Genomic DNA, 19614 nt, shown 5'->3' on the forward strand with positions numbered 1-19614 from the left:
ATAGTCCAGTATCAAAACCAGGAAATTGACATTGGTACAATGTGTGTATAGTTCTGTGGCATTTTATGACCAGTGGATTTGTGTAACCACCATTGCATCACCAGAAAGATCTCTTTTGTGCTGTCCATTCATAGTTGCACCCACCTTCCTCCTCACCATGTCTAACCCCTAAACAGCTAGAATTCTGAGACAGTAACAATATAAGGAAAGACTCTACCAGTATCTTTTTTTTTTTTTTTTAATAGGCTGAAGGACCTGTTGAATAATGGTTAAGAGAATGCCTTTGTGTGTGGTCTTAGGTTAGGGCTGTGTGACAATAAACTTAGGGCCATCTTAATCTCAGGAACGTAGGCTTCACCTTGCTAGACTGGCGTTCTGCATGCTTCTGGTCTCGTGCACATGAGGCACAGTGTAGTTGGAGAAGTGTATATGCATTAGCATCAGAAGATACTGCCAAAGGGTTTCCAAATATGGAACCATTCATTTTTTGTAACTTTACCCCTTCTTATGTACCTTTATCCTTTTCATAAATTGCTATGTGCTTATAATGCCCTTTCCTGAAAGGCACAGTGTCAGATGATTTCTTAGAGAGGTGGTTTTCTACAGTCATTTACTCACTCAACAGTTATTGATTGAACTCCTGCCTTGTGTGGCCAGTGCACTCATGATTGAACTGCACTGTTTGACATTGTCATTTTATTGTATCTGTAAAAGATATAGCTGTTTACTTACCACTCCATGCTAGTTCAGATGTGAGCAGTGGCCTTGGCGTTCTGCTGCTGTTAGTTTTCTACATGTTGTAGGAGGGTTGGACAGTCTTGGCTTTCATATTGATAGGCTGGTGGTATTTCTATTCTTAATTTTTTATTTTTTTGGTGCTATTTCTGGAATCTTTATGCTAAAACCCATAGCTGCATTTCAGTCTATCTTTTTGTTTTGTTTTGGTTATTTTGTTGTTTTTTAAATGTTTTGGCTGTGCTGTGCAACAGGCAGGATCTCAGTTCCCTGAGCCCAGCAGTGGAAGCGTGGAGTCACTGGACTGCCAGGAAAGTCACTCAGTCCCATCTTTTAATATTCATTTATTTAATGAAACTAAGCATAGATCTTATTTCATTTTAAAATTTACCAACAATTTTTTTCTTACATAAATTACTTAGAATAGTAATAACTTGTAAAAGACAGAAAGGATTTTATTTATATAATAAAGTTTTTGTTTATATGAGCTTTAATGAACTCTTTTTAATTCTCACTGGTTTAAAATTTCTTACTCAGGCATTCCCTGGTGGCCTGGGATTCTGAGCTTCCACTGCTGTGGCCCAGGTTCAATATCTGGCTGGGGAACTGAGTTTCTGCAAGCCTCATGGCATGGCAAAAAAAACAAAATTCTTACTAAAAATCATTCTTTTATTATATATGGTGGCACTAGTGGTAAAGAACCTGTCTGCCAGTGCAGGAAACATGAGACATAGGTTCTATCTCTGGGTCGGGAAGATCCCCTGGAGGAGGGCATGGCAACACTCTCCAGTATTCTTGCCTGGAGAATCTCCATCAACAGAGAGGCCAGGTGGGCTACAATCTATGAGGTTGCAAAGAGTTGGACATGACTGAAGCAACTGAGCCTGCATGCATGTATACTAAAAAAAATAGTTAAAAAAATACTGATGTAATCCATGAAATGATTTATTACCGTGAAAGGAATGTCTCAGTCAAAAGAGACTGGAAATTGCTGGAGGAGCATGTTGTGTATTTTCTTTGATTGTCAGCTGTATTTCAGAATACATTGGTAAACAGTATAACATAGTTATTGAGAGCTCCTTGGAGGAGGCCTGAGTTCAGATCCTCATATGGCCACTTCCTAGCTGAGTGACCTTGAGTGAGTTTGCTAACTTTTATTGCTCAGTTTCTTCAAGAGAAAAACATGGATAATTATATCTACCCTCATAGGTTGCTATGAGAATCAGGAGTTAATTGTACTCTGCAAGCAGTTTTTGTTGTTTTAAAAATCAGAAAGAAAAAAGGTTTTTAGATGAAACCCTTTCCCTGCTTTTGGATGCAGTTACATAGATTTGGGTTAATTGCAAACTTCTCTTATGTAAAACAATAGTAGTTCACTGCTAATAGTTTGTGATTTAGGGTTGGTTTGTAGACTTAGTTTACTTTATATGAGTTCAAAGTCAGATTATGTAAGTAGTTTGGATCTTGGTTTTCTAAATAAGAATATTCTTTTCTCTGAATCAACTCCTAATAATGAGAGGTTATTTGGATTATTTTTATAGGCCTATAAGTCCTTAGGTTGTAAAAACTTAAGTTCTATTGAATGTTCTTTTTTTGGGGGGGGCAGTATATCTTTTTTTTTAATGGTCATGCAATTATGGCACTGTTCCCCTACTTTTGATTTCAGGATAGTATTCTTGATGAACTTGACAAAGAAGAGAGTACCCATGATTCTGTGTCTCAGGAATCCGAGTCAGAAGAAGATGGGATTCATGTAGATTCACAAAAGGCTCTTGCTCTGAAAGAAAAGGTACTCTTTGGGTTAGCTGTTGGCTCCTCTAGGTAGGCAGGATTTGTAGAAAATCATGTGGCCCCCAAGATTTCTACAGTGTAATTTAGTGGGTGTTCAAGTTGTTTTTGGCCATATCCCTATCAGGAGGCAGTATAGCATAGTGGATAGGAGTGTATGCTCTGAAACCAGGTTATCCAGGTTCAAGTCCTGTGACAAGGTCTTTTAAGTTGCCTGTATGTATTCAGTCTTCTTAGCTGTAAAGTAAGATTAATATTATTACTGTACCTCAATGAGTGGTTGTGTTACTAAATGAATTATTATATGTAAAGTACTTGGAGTGTACAGAGAGTTGTTCCAGGGCTTTAAGTAGTAGACTGAAGTACTAATCAGATCAGTGTGTGATTCTTGACATGGATATTGTATCCCACTACTCCATGTCACAGACCGTCTTTGGTTGCATTTTGGAACATATGACATCTCCCTGAGAAGTGTCTCTTTATTGTTAAACTGGCTATATTGCTTTTTAAAGAGGTGGCACTCTTCAGATTAAAAATTGTCTTGATGCCTTTCTTTTGTTGCATTTCTATGGGTTATTGTGAATAAAAAGTATTTAATGCTAGGTATTTTACTCATTTTTCTGCCAGGGTTCTTGGATTGGGCCCAAACTATGACCATTAGCCTTGATTACATGGCTAATGAGATAGGAAGAGATGAATAATGAAAGAAAGTAGCTCTGGAATTCTATGTCAGTGTGCATCTGACTTGTATGCTTTTACAGGGCAATAAATACTTCAAACAAGGAAAATATGATGAAGCAATTGAGTGCTACACCAGAGGCATGGATGCTGATCCATATAATCCAGTGTTGCCAACAAACAGAGCTTCGGCTTACTTCAGACTGAAAAAGTAAGGCTTTCCATAATGTGTGTGAATATTTTATGTGCATATGGAGACTGTTTTTTGTTTTTTTAATCTTTTTTAATGAAATGTGTGGGAATGCTTGAGAACATTTTCCATTTCTTTTCAACTATAAATTCTTATTCACTCCCTTTTACTGAATTCTTTAACTTAGGCCATTTTAAACATTCAGGTGCTCAAACCATGCTCCTTGTAGCTCAGTTTATTGAGGTGTTCCTCCTATAAAAATTGAGTAAGATGCCCTTTTCCTAATTTACAGAAGAAAAAAAGTTAGGTGGGTAAAGATTCTTTATAAATTAATTTTCCTTCATTATTTTGAAAAATTTTGTGTTTACTATTTAATACAGAGACCTTTTATTATGGTCAGCTTAAAATATGTTCCAACATTGAAGTCATACTGATCCTTAAAATACATTCTTAGTCTTGAAGAACATAAATGTATATGGTCTTAATCCTAAGCAGAGAAATGACCTAGCATAAAAATTTTTAAAAAACCAAATACAGTCAAGGAAGATGTTCTTACTGTTAATTACTATTTGGAAATATGAATTATATTGGTGTCTGAGTTTTTACTACTTTTGATAGCATATTTTAAAATCTTTTGAAACTTATATTATTAATATCCTGACAAATTAGGGGATATTTACCTTTTATAATATTTGATTTTTACAATATATATAAATGATGAATAATTTAAAATAAATCTGCATGAACATGCTTCCCAGCTTAAAAATCAGAACGTTATTTTTCAAAGCTACCTTTGATATTTTCTTCCATATCCTGACCCTTGTCCCTCCCAGTTAACCACTATGTTGAGTTGTGTATCATTCTTTTGATTAAAAAAAATTTATTGTATATGTGTATATCTCTAATACATTGTATAACATTGCTTTATTTTTGAGCTTTAAAAGTATATCATTGGATATAGTTTTCTGTGGCTTGCCTATTTATTTGAATACTATATTTCATATTTCAGTTCATCTCATAAGATTTGTTCATGTTTTGTGTATATCAATAGCTATAGATCTCTCATTTTCACTGTTGAATGCATATGCAGTTCCTTTTTAGAAATACACCATCATGTACCCATTCTCTAATTGCTGGATTGCTGGTTGGTTCCTTTATTCCTCACCTTCCTTGTCTTCTCTTTCTTTTCCTGCCTCCCACCCTCCTTCCCTTAATTATTTAACAACAGTGATACTGTGAGCACTTCTGTACATGTTTCTTGGTGCTAGATCTTAGGATGTGCACATGTTCAACTTTTAATGATGGTGACTAGTTGTTACAATGATAGTTGTACATGCTTACATTCCCCTTGGCAGTGTGTAAGAATATATGTTACATATCCTTACCAACGCTGGTATAATGGGGCTTCTGAATTGTTTTCAGTCTAGGGGATGTAAAGTGGTAATTCATCGTGGCCTTAATTTGCATTTCCCCAATTTCTCATGTGGTTGAACATCTTAATATGTGTTTATTCACCACTTATCTGTTTTATTTTCCTGTGATATGTTTGTTTTATCTTTGGTCCTTTTTTCTGTTGGCTGTTTTTCTGTTGATTTTTAAGCATTCTTTTTTGGGGGATACTAATTAGTGTTTATAATATTTATCTTCTCTCAGTTTGTAGCTGATCTTCTTTTTTTAAATGATGTCTTAGAGAACAGAAATTCTTATTTTAACATGCTTCATTTATTAATTTTCGTAAAATGTTGGCACTTTGAAAAGTGTGATTTGTGAAAATAGCCCCTTTCTTTGAGTTTGTAGCAATCTCTTTTATTTTCTCCTGAAAGTTATGGTTTGCTTTTCACGCTTGTCTCCTTGTGTATGCTGAAGGCATAATTCCAGTTCCATATCCCAATTGTTTCAGCCTATTTGTTGAATATCCTTACTTTCCCCATGGATCTGCAATTCTCCCATTGTCATATGTCAAGTTTGCCTGGATCTGTTTCTCATTTCTTTCTTCTCTTCATTGCTCTGTTGCCCTTTACTATAGCCCTTCCATACTATCTTTAATTTTTATAGCATTATAGTAAATCTTGGTATTTGGTATAGGGCCTTATTATTCTTTAGGAATGTTGGGTATTCTTGGACTTTTACCAATCAGTATAAATTAGAATCATCCTGTCCAATTCCTTGAAAAATTTTGATTACAATTGCATTGGACTTACAGATCAGTTTGGAGAGAATTATATTGTTCTATTTTTGTGTCTTATAGATGAATGTGAAATTGCTGTAGTTTTCTTTCATGTCTTTGAAGACAACCTCGTAATTTTCTGCATCTGGATCTTGTACATCTTTTGTTAGATTTATTTTATTTTTGTTGTTGTTGATATCTAGTAGAGTAGCCACTTTGCTTAACTTTCTTTATTTTTAACAGTCTGTCTAGATTGTTTTGAATTTTCTTGGTAGACCATTATATCATCTGAGAATGTCAGTTTTATTCCTTCCTTTCCAGTCTTTTTAGTTCTCTTTCTTTCTTATGGAACTTCATTGGTCAGGACCTCTAGTAGAGTACTGAGAAAAAGCAGTGATAGTGGGCATTCTTTTCGTTGCTTTAAAGAAACTGCTTACATCAGAAATTACTGATTTTAATGGGCTTAACTAAAAGGAGATGGTAGCACAGGGAACTCTGCATAGTACTCTCTAATGGCCTCTGTGGGGAAAGAATCTGAAAAAGAGTGGAGATAAATACGTATACACACACACACACACACACGTATACCTATATGTATAGCTGATTGACTTTGTTGTATGCCTAAAACTAACACAATACTATAAATCTACTACAATAAAAATTAAAAAGAAAATAGAAAAAAAATAAGAGAAACATGCCTTCAAATGGGAAGTAAATCCCCTTTTCAGAGGTTTCAGAAACAAATTTTTTGAAGTTTTTAACAGATGATTTTTATTAACTTCACTTTATTTTTTTTTAAATTGCAGATTTGCTGTTGCGGAGTCTGATTGTAATTTAGCAATTGCCTTGAATAGAAGTTATACAAAGGCTTATGCAAGACGAGGTGCCGCTCGATTTGCTTTGCAAAAATTAGAGGATGCCAAAAAAGGTATTAATGTTTTCCAGGTCATCATTATCTAAAAAGTTATTTAATAGTTTAATTGATTCTATACAAAGAATACTAGATAATCACAGTTACTATCTTCAGAAATCTTTCTATATTGAATAAAACTGGTTTTTGCAATTTAAAATGTATTTTGATATTTTGGGAAAAGACCTTGTTATTTGCCACTGATTAAACTTTGGTTAATATTCTCATTCAACCATGTGTTCCCTCTGTTACCAGGGGAAAGTTATGTATTTTCTCTGATTTTCAGTTTCTTATATGTGAGACAGATTAAAACATCTTGTTGGCTTTTGTGAGGCTAGAGTTAATGCATAAACCTAACACATTTTTATTTATTTTTTAAATTTAATCCTTTTATTATTTCATAAAATGGGCTTGTGTAGTATAAATCAGAAAATTGGAATGAAGTTTATGTCTGAAAGATTGTGCTCCTTCTTGGTTTTATGAGATATAACTTATGATAGCAAGTGTTCTTCCTGAGGCTTGAAGAAGGAGGCTTGACACAAGGATTAAGGGTTTTATCTGTCCTGAGAGAATGGAGGAAATCCAGTGGAATAATGTCAGTATTTCTTAGTTCCTCTTAATTTAAACTGTCCCCTGTAAGCAGATGACTGCTATTTTATACAGGTTTTTGAATACCATATATCTTTTTTTGATTATTTATTTGTTGGTTACCCTGAGTCTTTGTTGCTATACTCAGGCTTTCTGTAGTTGTGGCTAGTGGGGGCGACTCGTCACTGTGGCACATGCGCTTCTCATTGTGACTTTTCTTGTTGTGGAGCCCAGGCTCTAGGGTGTGTGGGTTTCAGTCGCTGTGGCTCACGGGCTCCATCCTTGCGACTTGTGGGCTCTAGAGCTCGGGTACAATAGTTGTGGTGCACCGGCTTAGTTGCTCTGAGACGTGGAATCTTCCCGGACCAGGGATTGAACGCGTGTCCCCTGCATTGCAGGCAGATTCGTATCCACTGTACCACTAGGAAAGTCCCATATATCTTTTTTTTAAAATTATATTTTTAATTGAAGGATAATTGCTTTACAGAATTCTCTTGTTTTCTGTCAAACCTCAACGTGAATCAACTATAGGTACCATATATCTTTTAAATATTCTGTTATCTTCTGTTTTACTCAGATTATGAAAAAGTATTAGAACTGGAACCAAATAACTTTGAAGCTTCAAATGAACTCAGGAAAATTAATCAGGTAAACTGTAGTTATTTAAATTAAGTGTGTTACTTACGACCTTTATTTGACAAAGTAAATGTTTCTGTATAGACTTGTATTATGTAATGTAGACATTTTTCTAATTTTAATTCTTTGTACTAGAGAGTTTTTTTAACTAAACACATTGTAAGCTAGAGGTGGTATAATGGTATTTAAAGATTCTTAATTGTTACCTTAAAAAGTTGTCTAAGATATTTAGAACTACTGCTGCTTTCTTTTATCCAGATGACAGAATTATTTTTCTTTATCCCACTAATTTTTCTAATTTGTCTTGTGCTTTGTTTTTGTACTATCACATATTTCTTTGATTTTTGTAGTTTTAAAGTTGCTCCATCTTTATGGTTTATACAGGGAAAATAATACTAAATTTTTAAAAGTAAGAAAATAGATATTAACTGTAAAATTTGCTGTCAAATTATACTTATAGTCTGTATTCCTTTTACTTTCCTTTTGCATCACTTATAATTATTTTGCCATCTGTTGAAAGTAGCAATGATTGAGGAAAGTCTGCCTTTAAATATCACCATTACATAATGCATATAAAATCTCTTGGTAAATACCATCAACTTGACTCTAATTGTGAACTGTGTTATGTATTTTTGTGTTTTATCCTAGATGGTCAGATAATGACTATGAATAGTAAATTTGAGAGATTTGGTGATGTGGTCTCAATTACCTTCTTTATTTTAAAAAATTGTTCCTAGAATAGTGTAGAAATTCAAAAGAATCTTTGTTGAATAAATAAATGAATAGCTCTTTAGTGAATATTACTTTAATTGGAATAAGATATACATTAAATTTGCTTTTTAATTTTCTTAGTAGAAATATTTTGAATTGGAGTAAATATTTTAATTATTTGAAATGTGGCAGGAATTCTAATGTGAATAGTTTGTTATTTTAAAGTCAAACATGTATGCCTCTTCCATTACTTGTTTTATTTAGCTGACTGCTATGTCTTCTAGGCTTTAACTTCCAAAGAAGACTCATATCCAGAGGAAACTGATACAATGGTTAAGTCAGATGAAGGAGAGAAAAAACAGATTGAAGAGCAACAGAATAAACAACAGGCTATTTCGGAGAAAGATCGGGTAATACAGGATTCTAACACGTATATGTTTTCCTGAGTTTACTCTTAGTTTTTTGTGTATCAGTTAAGTTTTTGTCTTTATTAATATTATATTAAAATTCTCCTTCAATAGAAACTGAAAATTAAATATACTAAAACTTCTGGAGCCTACCAATTAAAACTGAGTAATTGATGACTTAATATATAATTATAAAAAGTATTATATATAAGTTTAGGAAACAAATTATTTTTGAGCATTTTGACATATGTTTACATATAGATGGTTATAAAATTAACATAGAAATAAATTTACGGTGCTTCCTTGGTGGCTCAGTGGTAAAGAATCCACCTGCCAGTATAGGAGACATGCATTCGATCCCTAGTCTGGGAAGATCCCACATGCCATGGGACAACTGAGCCCAGCCAGTACCACAACGAGTGAGCCTGTGCTCTAGAGCCCGGGAACCTCAACTACTGGGGTCTGTGTGTTCTAGAGCCCATGCTCCTCAAGAAGAAAAGCCCAACCGTTGCAATGAAGAGTAGCCCACCACTCACTGCAACTAGAGAAAGTCCACGAGCAGCAATGAAGACCCAGCACAGTCAGAAATGAATAAATGTATTAAAAAAGAAATAAAACTGAGTCTTATTTATTTTTCATTAAATTACACTGAACTATTTTTTTTCCCCCTTTTTGACCTCACCATGGGGCACATAAAATTTTAATTCCCTGACCAAGGATTGAACCCACGCTCCCAACAATGAAAGTATGGCGTCTTAACCGCTGGACTGCCAGGGATGTCACACAATGAACTATTTCTGATCAAAATTTCTTTAGACTTAATTTAACATACTATGGGCTTTCATGGACCTACAGAGGATTCCTAATAAAAATTTATGGAATGATTATTGATTGTGATATATCTGACTCTGATTATAAATAAATGTTAAAATGAAATCTAGTACACCTTCCAATACAATTTGATTTATTCTCTGTGTAGGCATATTAATGTTACTGAATAGTGAGCTGTACAGTCTGGTACTCTGTTCTTTCACACAAATTATTTGGATTATGAAATTCTTTTATACAGATTCTATTTTTTTTTTGATTGTGCCTCGCAACTTGGGGGATCTTAATTCCCCAGCCAGGGTCAACCAGTGCCCTCAGCAGTGAGAGTGTGGAGTCGTAACAACTGGACCACAGGGAATTCCCTGCACAGATTCTGATATAATTAAAGAGTACAATATTTGGGCCTATGTTTATTAAAATGTATTTTTCATTTAAACTTCATCTAATCTTTAATTGGTAAAATAATGGTTAGTCCTGCAAGATAATATAGTAGCGCACTTTTTTTTAGTACTGAAAAGAGAAGAACACCATTATAAAAAACAACCCAAACAGATTCTAAAACATCTCATGGATTTTTAGCAATTAAAAAATAGTTTAATTACTGATATAATAATGATTGGTATACTAGCAGTGTTGCTAAAAATTTGAATTCAACTAATTTTTTTTTAAATTCTTCTCCATACTTCTTTCTGAAATGATAGGGAAATGCATTTTTCAAAGAGGGGAAATATGAAAGAGCAATCGAATGCTATACTCGAGGGATAGCAGCAGATGGCACTAATGCCCTTCTTCCAGCTAACAGAGCAATGGCCTATCTGAAGATTCAGAAGTAAGTATTGGTTACCTTTAATTCTTTGCAGGGTGAAAATGAAATTTACTGTAAAATGGTATATTATCTAAATAATTAAATTTAACTCACTCTTAAGCATTAAATGAGAGAGGGTGTGTGTGTCATAGTACATATTCACTAAATGTTGTTTAGTTGTTTGGTCGTATCTGACTCTTTGTGACCCCGTGGACTGTAGCTTGTCAGGCTCCTCTGTCCACAGGATTTTCCAGGCAAGAATCCTAGAATGGGTTGCCATTTCTTCTCCAGGGAACTTTCTGACCCAGAGATTGAACCTGCATTCTCTTGTATTTAGCAGATGGATTCTTTACCACTGTGCCACTAGCTCTAAAGTACTTACTCAATTTTGGTCTGGTGTTACACAGTTTAACACTTCTTTAATTGCTTTATGCTATTCTGAATTAGTGATTTAAAAATTATTTTTAATCTCAGAACCCTTTGGGCAGAATCTTATCTGGAAGCGTATGCATGTATAACAAAAGAGGAGTGCTGTCATTGAAACTGCTGATTGATTACATACAGAACTAAAACTTGGTCCTGTGATACTAACCACATATTTCTGGATGCACTCAAGGGCTCCATGTTGGACAATCAGCAGAATAATATATCTGATGATAGAAACTATGTCTTTGTTGTAATACTACACACTAGTTATACAATTAAAGATTCCTATAAATATTATAAGTAGAGACTCTGAACTTTTTGGTGCCACAGACCGCTTTAGTTGCATGGTGCACCTTTCTCAAGATAATATTTAAGTGTGTAGTTATACATTTAGGATTACAAAGGAAACCAACTATATTGAAATAGAGTTTTAAAAATATTAAGATTTGTGATGTTAGTTCAGTTCAGTCACTCAGTCGTGTCCTACTCTTTGCCACCCCATGGACTGTAGCACGCCAGGCTTCCCTGATCATCAACTCCTGGAGCTTGCTCAAACTCATGTCCATTGAGTTGATGATACCATTTAACCATCTTATCCTCTGTCGTCCCCTTCTCCTGCCTTCAATCTTTCCCAGCAACAGGGTCTTTTCTAGTGAGTCGGTTCTCTGCATCAGGTGGCCAGAGTATTAGAGCTTCAGCTTCAGCATCAGTCCTTCCAATGAATATTCAGGACTAATTTCCTTTAAGAGCTTCCCTCATAGCTCAGTCAGTAAAGAATCTACCTGCAATGCAGGAGAGCTGGTTTGATTCCTGGGTCAAGAAGATTCCCTGGAAAAGGAAATGGCAACCCACTCCAGAATTCTTGCCTGGAGAATCCCATGGATAGAGGAGCCTGGCAGGCTACAGTCCATGAGGTCTCAAGAGTCGGACACAACTTAGTGACTAAACCACCACCAATTTCTTTTAAGATTGACTGGTTTGATCTCCTTGTAGTCCAAGGGACTCTCAAGAATCTTCTCCAATTCCACAGTTCAAAAACATCAGTTCTTCACGGTTCAGCCCTGTTTATGGTCCAACTCTCACATCCATACATGACTACGGGAAAAAAGATAGCTTTGACTAAATGGACCTTTATTGGCAAAGTAATGTCTCAGCTTTTTATTATGCTGTCTAGGTTGGTCATAGCTATTCTTTCAAGGAGCAAGCGTCTTTTAATTTCATGGCTGCAGTCACCATCTGCAGTGATTTTGGAGCCCAAGAAAATAAGTCTGTCACTGTTTCCATTGTTTTCCCATCTATTTGCCATGAAGTGATAGGACCGGATGCCATGATCTTTGTTTTTTGAATGTTGAGTTTTAAGCCAACTTTTCACTCTCCTATTTCACCTTCATCGAGAGGCTCTTTAGTTCCTCATCGCTTTCTGCCATAAGAGTAGTGTCATCTGCATATCTGAGGTTACTGATACTTCTCCCTGCAATCTTGATTCCAGCTTGTGCTTTATCAAAATTTGTGATATAACGGTTTTAAAGATTAACACGCTACAGAGGCTTCCCTGGTGGCTCAGTAGTAAAGAATCTGCCTGCCAATGCAGGAGACACAGGTTCACTCCTTGATCCGAGAAGATGCCACATGCTGCAGAGCAACTAAGCCTGTGTGCCACAACTATTGAGCCTGTGCTCTCGAGCCTGGGAGCCACAACTACTTAAGCCCATTTGCTTGCTAGAACCCGTGCTCCACAAAAGAAGCCACCGCAATGAGAAGCCAGCTCACTGCAACTAAAGAGTAACCCCTGTTCACCGCAACTAGAGAAAAGCCACACAGCAATGGAGACTCAGCACAGATATAAGTATAAAAATAAAATTATTAAAAAGAAATTAAACACACTACAAAATGAGAAACTGCATTTAAAATATAGGCAAGTTATAGAGAGTGTCATACTGAGTGAAGTAAGAGAAGGAAAAATACAATAACAACATCCCTTATACGTGGAATCGAAAAAGAAATGACACAAATGTACTTACTTACAAAACAGAAAGAGACTTACAGATTTAGAAAACGAATCTATTGTTGCCAGGGCGAGGGGATAGTTAGGGATTTTGGGAAGGTCATGTACACACTACCATATTTAAAATGGGTAACCAACGAAGACCTGTTGTACAGCACATGGAACTGTCCTCAGTGGTATGTGCCGGCCTGGATGGGAGGGGTGTTTGGGGGAGAAGGGATACATCTGTATGTATGACTGAGTCCCTTTGCTGTTCACCTGAAACTACTATAACATTGTTAATTGGCTATACCCCAGTACAAAATCGGAGAAGGCAATGGCACCCCACTCCAGCACTCTTGCCTGGAAAATCCCATGGACAGAGGAGCCTGGTGGGCCGCAGTCCATGGGGTCCCTAAGAGTCGGACACGACTGAGCGACTTCCCTTTCACTTTTCACTTTCATGCATTGGAGAAGGAAATAGCAACCCACTCCAGTGTTCTTGCCTGGAGAATCCCAGGGACTGGGGAGCCTGGTGGGCTGCCGTCTATGGGGTTGCACAGAGTCGGACACGACCGAAGCGACTTAGCAGCAGCAGTAGCAGCAGTACAAAATGAAAACTTAAAAAGAACAAAAATTTCCAAACCTAAAATAAACATAGGCAAGTTAAAGTTAAAAAAATTTTTAAAGATGTATTATTGTGAAAGTTTGAATAAAGCCACTAGAATTTGGGGATGTTCACCGACACGTCTTCTACATATTGATCAACCAGTAAGTGTGTCTAGGGAATGCCCAGAAAGCAGCACAGATGATTACATTACCAGTGTGATAACAGTGGCTCATGGTAAAGAATTTGCCAGTGCGAGGAGACGCAGAAGACGTGGCTTTGATCCCTGGGTCAGCAAGATCCCCTGGAGGAAGAAATGGCAACACACTTCATAACATATAGCTTCACTCTTTGGCGTCTAAGTGACTGCTAGGGACAGAGTTGCCTGCTGGTTGGCCAGCTGTGTCATAGGAGCATTTACAAACAGTTACTATGATCACATGCAAACAAACATCAGGTTAAATTGCCTCATTATTTCTGAAATAGTTCTGATACCTCAAAGATATCTGTGACAGATGTGGTGTGGTATGAAAATATCTGTGATTTTTATTGGTGACAAAGTTATAGGTACTGCTTTTACTAATGTGGTTTATTACATGTCATTTAAAAGTTAATGGTAGTAAGGATGTAGTATTTTTCCCATCCAGATTTTTAGATCTTAATTTGTATTTAACTTCATTGAAACTTTCGGACTCACTAGAGATGTATTGTTTTGATTAGACTGAGTAAAAGTCATTGCATTTCTTACTAACTTAGGAAAAATTTGAATTTTGCTATTCAGGAATTGCACATGATTAAAAAATTGTAAGGCCTACATTTTTAGGTTTGATTAATGCCAAAAAGAATACCTTCTAATAGATGAGAGATTATATCTACATTTATGAGGCCTCTAATTTATTGTGTTCTGTTGGTTTAGTTGATAACCACATAAGTATATCATAGCAAGTTTTTTTTTTTTTTAATTTAAAAGACCTATGTTAGTCTTACTTGCATATCTTTCTAGTATGTCTTTATTTTTTTTGGCCGCATTGCCCAGCTTGCAGAGTTTTAGTTCCCTGACCAGAGTTCAAACCTGTATCCTCAGCAATGAAAACGCTGAGTCCTAGCCATTGGACCGCCAGGAAATGCCCTTTAATGTGTCTTCTAGACGTACAGTTGACATCTGAAGTTTTCTCTACTAAATAGTGAGTGCTGTCAGGCACTGTCTGTCATAGACTAGATGAGGAACAGGAAAAGAGCAACTTTTCAAACAGGAGTTTGAATGGAACCAAGATGTCAAGGGATGGTATGATTAGTGAGGTGAAGAGACAGGTCTAGTGTCCCAGTGCAGGTTCAAAGACACAAGAAGCAAAAATTCGATGGTACCTTCTGGAAAGGGCAGGAGGTTCATATGATGACTGATACGCAGGGGCACTGGCAGAGATAAGGCTGGAGAGTCAAGCAACCCCCCAACTTTGTGCTCTGCAGAGGAGCTCGACTTCATCCTAAGAAGTGTGGAGACCATGCAGTATCTTGAATGGGAAAATGATGTAATCAGTCATGTAGAGAATAAACTGGTTGGGGCATGGACATGAACACACACAAACATAATCTTTCTTTTACTCAGAAGTGAATTAAAGAATTCAGAAAAAAAAAAAACTCAGGGGTGTTTAATCTTGTTCATATTAGGTCTTATTGAAGGTAAGATGGCATTCATTTAGGTCTTGGGAAGAATGTGATCACAGAAGATTTTTTTTTTTTTTAATTTTATTATGAAACTTTTCATAGTAAACTCTGTGTACCAGATCATCTAGTTTTCACAAGCCATACCTTTTTTTGTCATATTTAGTTCCACTTTTTTCCCACCTGAGTTATTATAAAACAAATCATGGACATGATATTTCATCCTTTAAGGATGCTTCATACATAATCACAATACCATTATTATGCCAAGTAAATCCATAACAATTCATTAAATGTCATTTTAATATATGAGGATATAAAGATTTTTATTTTATTTTTTTAACTTTTCTTTTTTGTTATGAAGCAGTACCCAGTCAAACTGAATCGATTGCTGATTGCATGACTGAGTAGAATTCATGAAAAGTATTAGATGATATTCTTTCACATACACAGTGAATTCGAAGTATGAGTGTGTTTTCCTTAGGTGATGTGTAGTATGGGTAAGTCTTAATTAACTTTGGAGAATTGATGCCAGTTATTCTTAATGTAGTAACTGTACATGTTGAGAGTTGGAGGGGAGGTATGCTTTGGTATTTTGTCTGCTTTATTCATATTTTACCATCATTAATTCCATCCTTCCACCAGACTAATTTCTGACTTCACTTTATCTGTTACCTTCTCCCTCCTCAACCAGAGGATTCCAAAATTTGGTGAGAATAAAAAATTTAGAAGTTAGTCTTTTCCCTTAAAGAGAGATTTGGGAGATATATATATTTTATATTAGAAACTCAGTTGACATGAAGTTTTCTATAAGCCACATTTTGCTCCTTAGTATTTATATCATGTTTAATAGGTATGAAGAGGCTGAAAAAGACTGCACACAAGCTCTCTTGTTAGATGGCTCGTATTCTAAAGCTTTTGCCAGAAGAGGCACTGCAAGAACGTTTTTGGGAAAACTAAGTGAGGCCAAACAAGGTAAGACTATTTTTGTAACAACTGGTACTCACTCTGCTGTTGACACTCCCAAGTTATAGTAGCAGACATTTTTGTAGCCTTTCCACGATTTGAGGATACAGAACTTAGAGAAGTACATTTTCTTTCACAGTTTAGGTTTGCCAATTTGGAGAAATTCAGCTTTCATAGTGGGCCTGGTTATCTTCTAATAGCAGTATAGTCTGGCCAGTTGTCAATCAAAATTAATGAAAAATTTGAATTATAGGTGCGAAGGAAAAAGGCAGGAAAAAGGCAAGAATGAAAAGAAAGGGAATCAACAGTCAGGAGATAGAGGATAATGTGAGATCTGTAATGATGTCTTCCTTTTTCCCTTGATTGCTGATTATTATTTTTTTTCACAATCTGTCTTTTTAGTATTTATTCTTAGTCATTTTGAAGAACCAGCTTATTTCTCTTGTGTATATTTTCTGCTTTGTTTCTGCTCTTTATTTCCCTTCTTCAGCTGTCTTTTTGGCTTAATTTGCTAGTTTTCTAACTTCTTGATGCATCAGTAGTTACCTAGTTGATTTTCAGCCTTTGTTTTGTGACGTGTTCATTTAAATCTGGCTGTTTAAAGTCTGGCTTCAGCTATAGCCCATGCATTTTTTTATTATGGTAAAATATACATAACATAGAATTTACTGTTTAAACCATTTTTAAGTGTACAATTCAGTGCATTGAGTACATTGACCTTTTGTGCAACCATCACCATCGTACATCTCCAGACCTTTTTCACCATTCCATTTTGAATACTCTGTCGTTTGACAGTAATTCTCTATTGCCCCTTCCCTCCACCTCCTGGTAACCAGCATTCTGTTTTCTGTCTCTGAATTTGACTATTCTAGGTACCTCATATGAGTAAAGAATCATACAATAGTTATCCTTTTATTTTCTGGCTTACTTCACTTAGTGTGTCTCCAAGACTCATCCATATTGTAGCATATATCAGAACTGGATTCCTTTTTAAGGCTGAATAATATTCCATGATCTGGAATTCTCTTAGATTCTCTCTTACATTTGGTGAGTTACCCCATCATTTGTTATCAGTGTGAGCTTTGATAAGTAGATGACCTCTAGCCCTCAGACCTCAGTTGTGTCACTGTGAAGTTAAATTGTAGTGAAGGTTACCTGAGAATTGATATAAAGCAAAGAGAAAAGCACTCAATAAGCGTTAGTTCTTATTATTGCTCACCAGTTTCCTAGCATCCCGAATAGAGCTTCTTGAGATATAGGTATGGGGTTATTAACTAAATATATGATTTCTTGAACTCCATAAGGTATTTGCACTAATTTATTATGTTTCTTAAAAACTCGTTTTAGATTTTGAAACTGTTTTACTTTTGGAGCCTGGAAATAAACAGGCAGTAACTGAACTTTCTAAAATTAAAAAGGTAAGCGTTCTTCTTTCCATCAAAATATGGTCCTATCTTCTGAAGCATAAATACCTTTATTTGTTGTGTGATTAACTTGAGAATATTTTGATAGTGTCATAATTACAAATTTATTTTTAAGGAATTAATTGAGAAAGGACACTGGGATGATGTCTTTCTTGATTCTACTCAAAGGCAAAATGTGATAAAACCCATTGATAATCCGCCTCATCTTGGATCAACTGTAAGTAAACCTGAATTTTTCTCCTTGCTATTTAAATATCACTGGTATAATAAATTGAGTTGAAACAAGCTGTTGAATTAGTATGTCTCTTAAAAGATATGTTGAGATCTCTTCCTAGAACCAGTTTTAGAATCTTAAAAAAAATACTCTTAGGAATATTGGCATAAGAAAATTGGAGAAAATGGAACTGTTTTAAGTTCTGGCATAACTTTTAAAAGTGTCCTTAAATTTAACACTAAATATTTCTTCATATTTTGTGATTAAAAAGGAATTTGAAGCGGTTGTACATTTTGTAATTAAACATCTTTTATTTCTTTTACTGTTCTTATTTGAGATTGGGATTTTATTACAGTATAGTCTTATAACTTCTGTGGGGTTAGGTCTAAAATGAACACTATGGCAAAAATCTAGTACAGGCATACCTCATTTTATTGCACTTTGCAGATACTGCATTTTTTACAGATTGAAGATTTGTGGCAACCCTCTGCTGTGCAAGTCTGTTGGCACAATTTTCCCAATAGTATTTTCTTTACTTTCTGTCTTTGTGTCACATTTTGGTAATTCTCTCAATATTTCAAACTTTTTTGTTAATATCATATTTGTTATGGTGCTGTGTGATCAGTGATCTTTGTTGCTATTACGAAAAGATTATGAGGATGAAGGCTAAGATGATGGTTAGCATTTTTTTGCAATAAAAAAATTTTAAGTTATATACATTGTTTTTTTAAAGACATGCTGCTATTTCACACTTAAAAGAGTATGGTATAGCGCAAACATAACTTTTATTATGCGTTGAGAAACCAAAAGCTTTAGGTGACTTGCTTCATTGCAATATTCACTTTATGTGATAGTTTGTAACTGAACCTGCAGTATCTCTAAGGTATACCTGCAGGCAAAATTATTCTTTTTTTTTTTTTAATTTATTTATTTATTTATTTATTTTTAATTTTTACTTTACAATTCTGTATTGGTTTTGGCATAGATTGACATGAATCCACCACAGGTGTACATGCGTTCCCAAACATGAACCCCTCTCCCACCCCCTTCCCCACAACATCTCTCTGGGTCATCCCCGCGCATCAGCCCCAAGCGTGCCATATCCTGCATCAGACATAGACTGGCAATTCGATTCTTACATGATATTATACATGTTTCAATGCCATTCTCCCAAATCATCACACCCTCTCCCTCTCCCTCTGAGTCCAAAAGTCCGCTATACACATCTGTGTCTTTTTTGCTATCCTGCATACCGGGTCATCATTGCCATCTTCCTAAATTCTATATATATGTGTTAGTATACTGTATTGGTGTTTTTCTTTCTGGCTCACTTCACTCTGTATAATCGGCTCCAGTTTTATCCATCTCATCAGAACTGATTCAAATGTATTCTTTTTAATGGCTGAGTAATACTCCATTGTGTATATGTACCACAGCTTTCTTATCCATTCATCTACTGATGGACATCTAGGTTGTTTCCATGTCCTGGCTATTATAAACAGTGCTGCGATGAACATTGGGGTACATGTGTCTCTTTCAATTCTGGTTTCCTCTGTGTGTATGCCCAACAGTGGGATTGCTGGGTCATAAGGCATTTCTGTTTGCAATTTTTTAAAGAATCTCCACACTGTTCTCCATAGTGGCTGTACTAGTTTGCATTCCCACCAACAGTGTAGGAGGGTTCCCTTCTCTCCACACCCTCTCCAGCATTTATTGCTTGCAGATTTTTGGATCGCAGACATTCTGATTGGTGTGAAGTGGTACCTCATTGTGGTTTTGATTTGCATTTCTCTAATAATGAGTGATGTTGAGCATCTTTTCATGTGTTTGTTAGCCATCCGTATGTCTTCTTTGGAGAAATGTCTATTTAGTTCTTTGGCCCATTTTT

General features: G+C 35.6%; 1 protein-coding gene across 3 annotated transcripts in view; it reads left to right on the forward strand.

Moving 5' to 3' along the window:
• LOC120861327 (RNA polymerase II-associated protein 3) overlaps positions 1 to 19614 on the forward strand; it is a 34850-nt gene that overhangs the window by 4521 nt on the left and 10715 nt on the right. For all 3 annotated transcript variants that reach the window (XM_040236968.1, XM_040236970.1, XM_040236971.1), the window contains 9 exons: positions 2402 to 2524; positions 3285 to 3412; positions 6365 to 6486; positions 7634 to 7704; positions 8688 to 8813; positions 10340 to 10467; positions 15976 to 16097; positions 17436 to 17506; positions 17628 to 17729. In XM_040236968.1, the coding sequence (XP_040092902.1) occupies positions 2402 to 2524; positions 3285 to 3412; positions 6365 to 6486; positions 7634 to 7704; positions 8688 to 8813; positions 10340 to 10467; positions 15976 to 16097; positions 17436 to 17506; positions 17628 to 17729 (993 nt within the window). The remainder of the gene's footprint in view (positions 1 to 2401; positions 2525 to 3284; positions 3413 to 6364; positions 6487 to 7633; positions 7705 to 8687; positions 8814 to 10339; positions 10468 to 15975; positions 16098 to 17435; positions 17507 to 17627; positions 17730 to 19614) is intronic.

The sequence above is a fragment of the Oryx dammah genome, unplaced genomic scaffold (assembly GCF_014754425.2).
Source record: "Oryx dammah isolate SB20612 unplaced genomic scaffold, SCBI_Odam_1.1 HiC_scaffold_11232, whole genome shotgun sequence".
Classification (NCBI taxonomy): Eukaryota; Metazoa; Chordata; class Mammalia; order Artiodactyla; family Bovidae; genus Oryx; species Oryx dammah.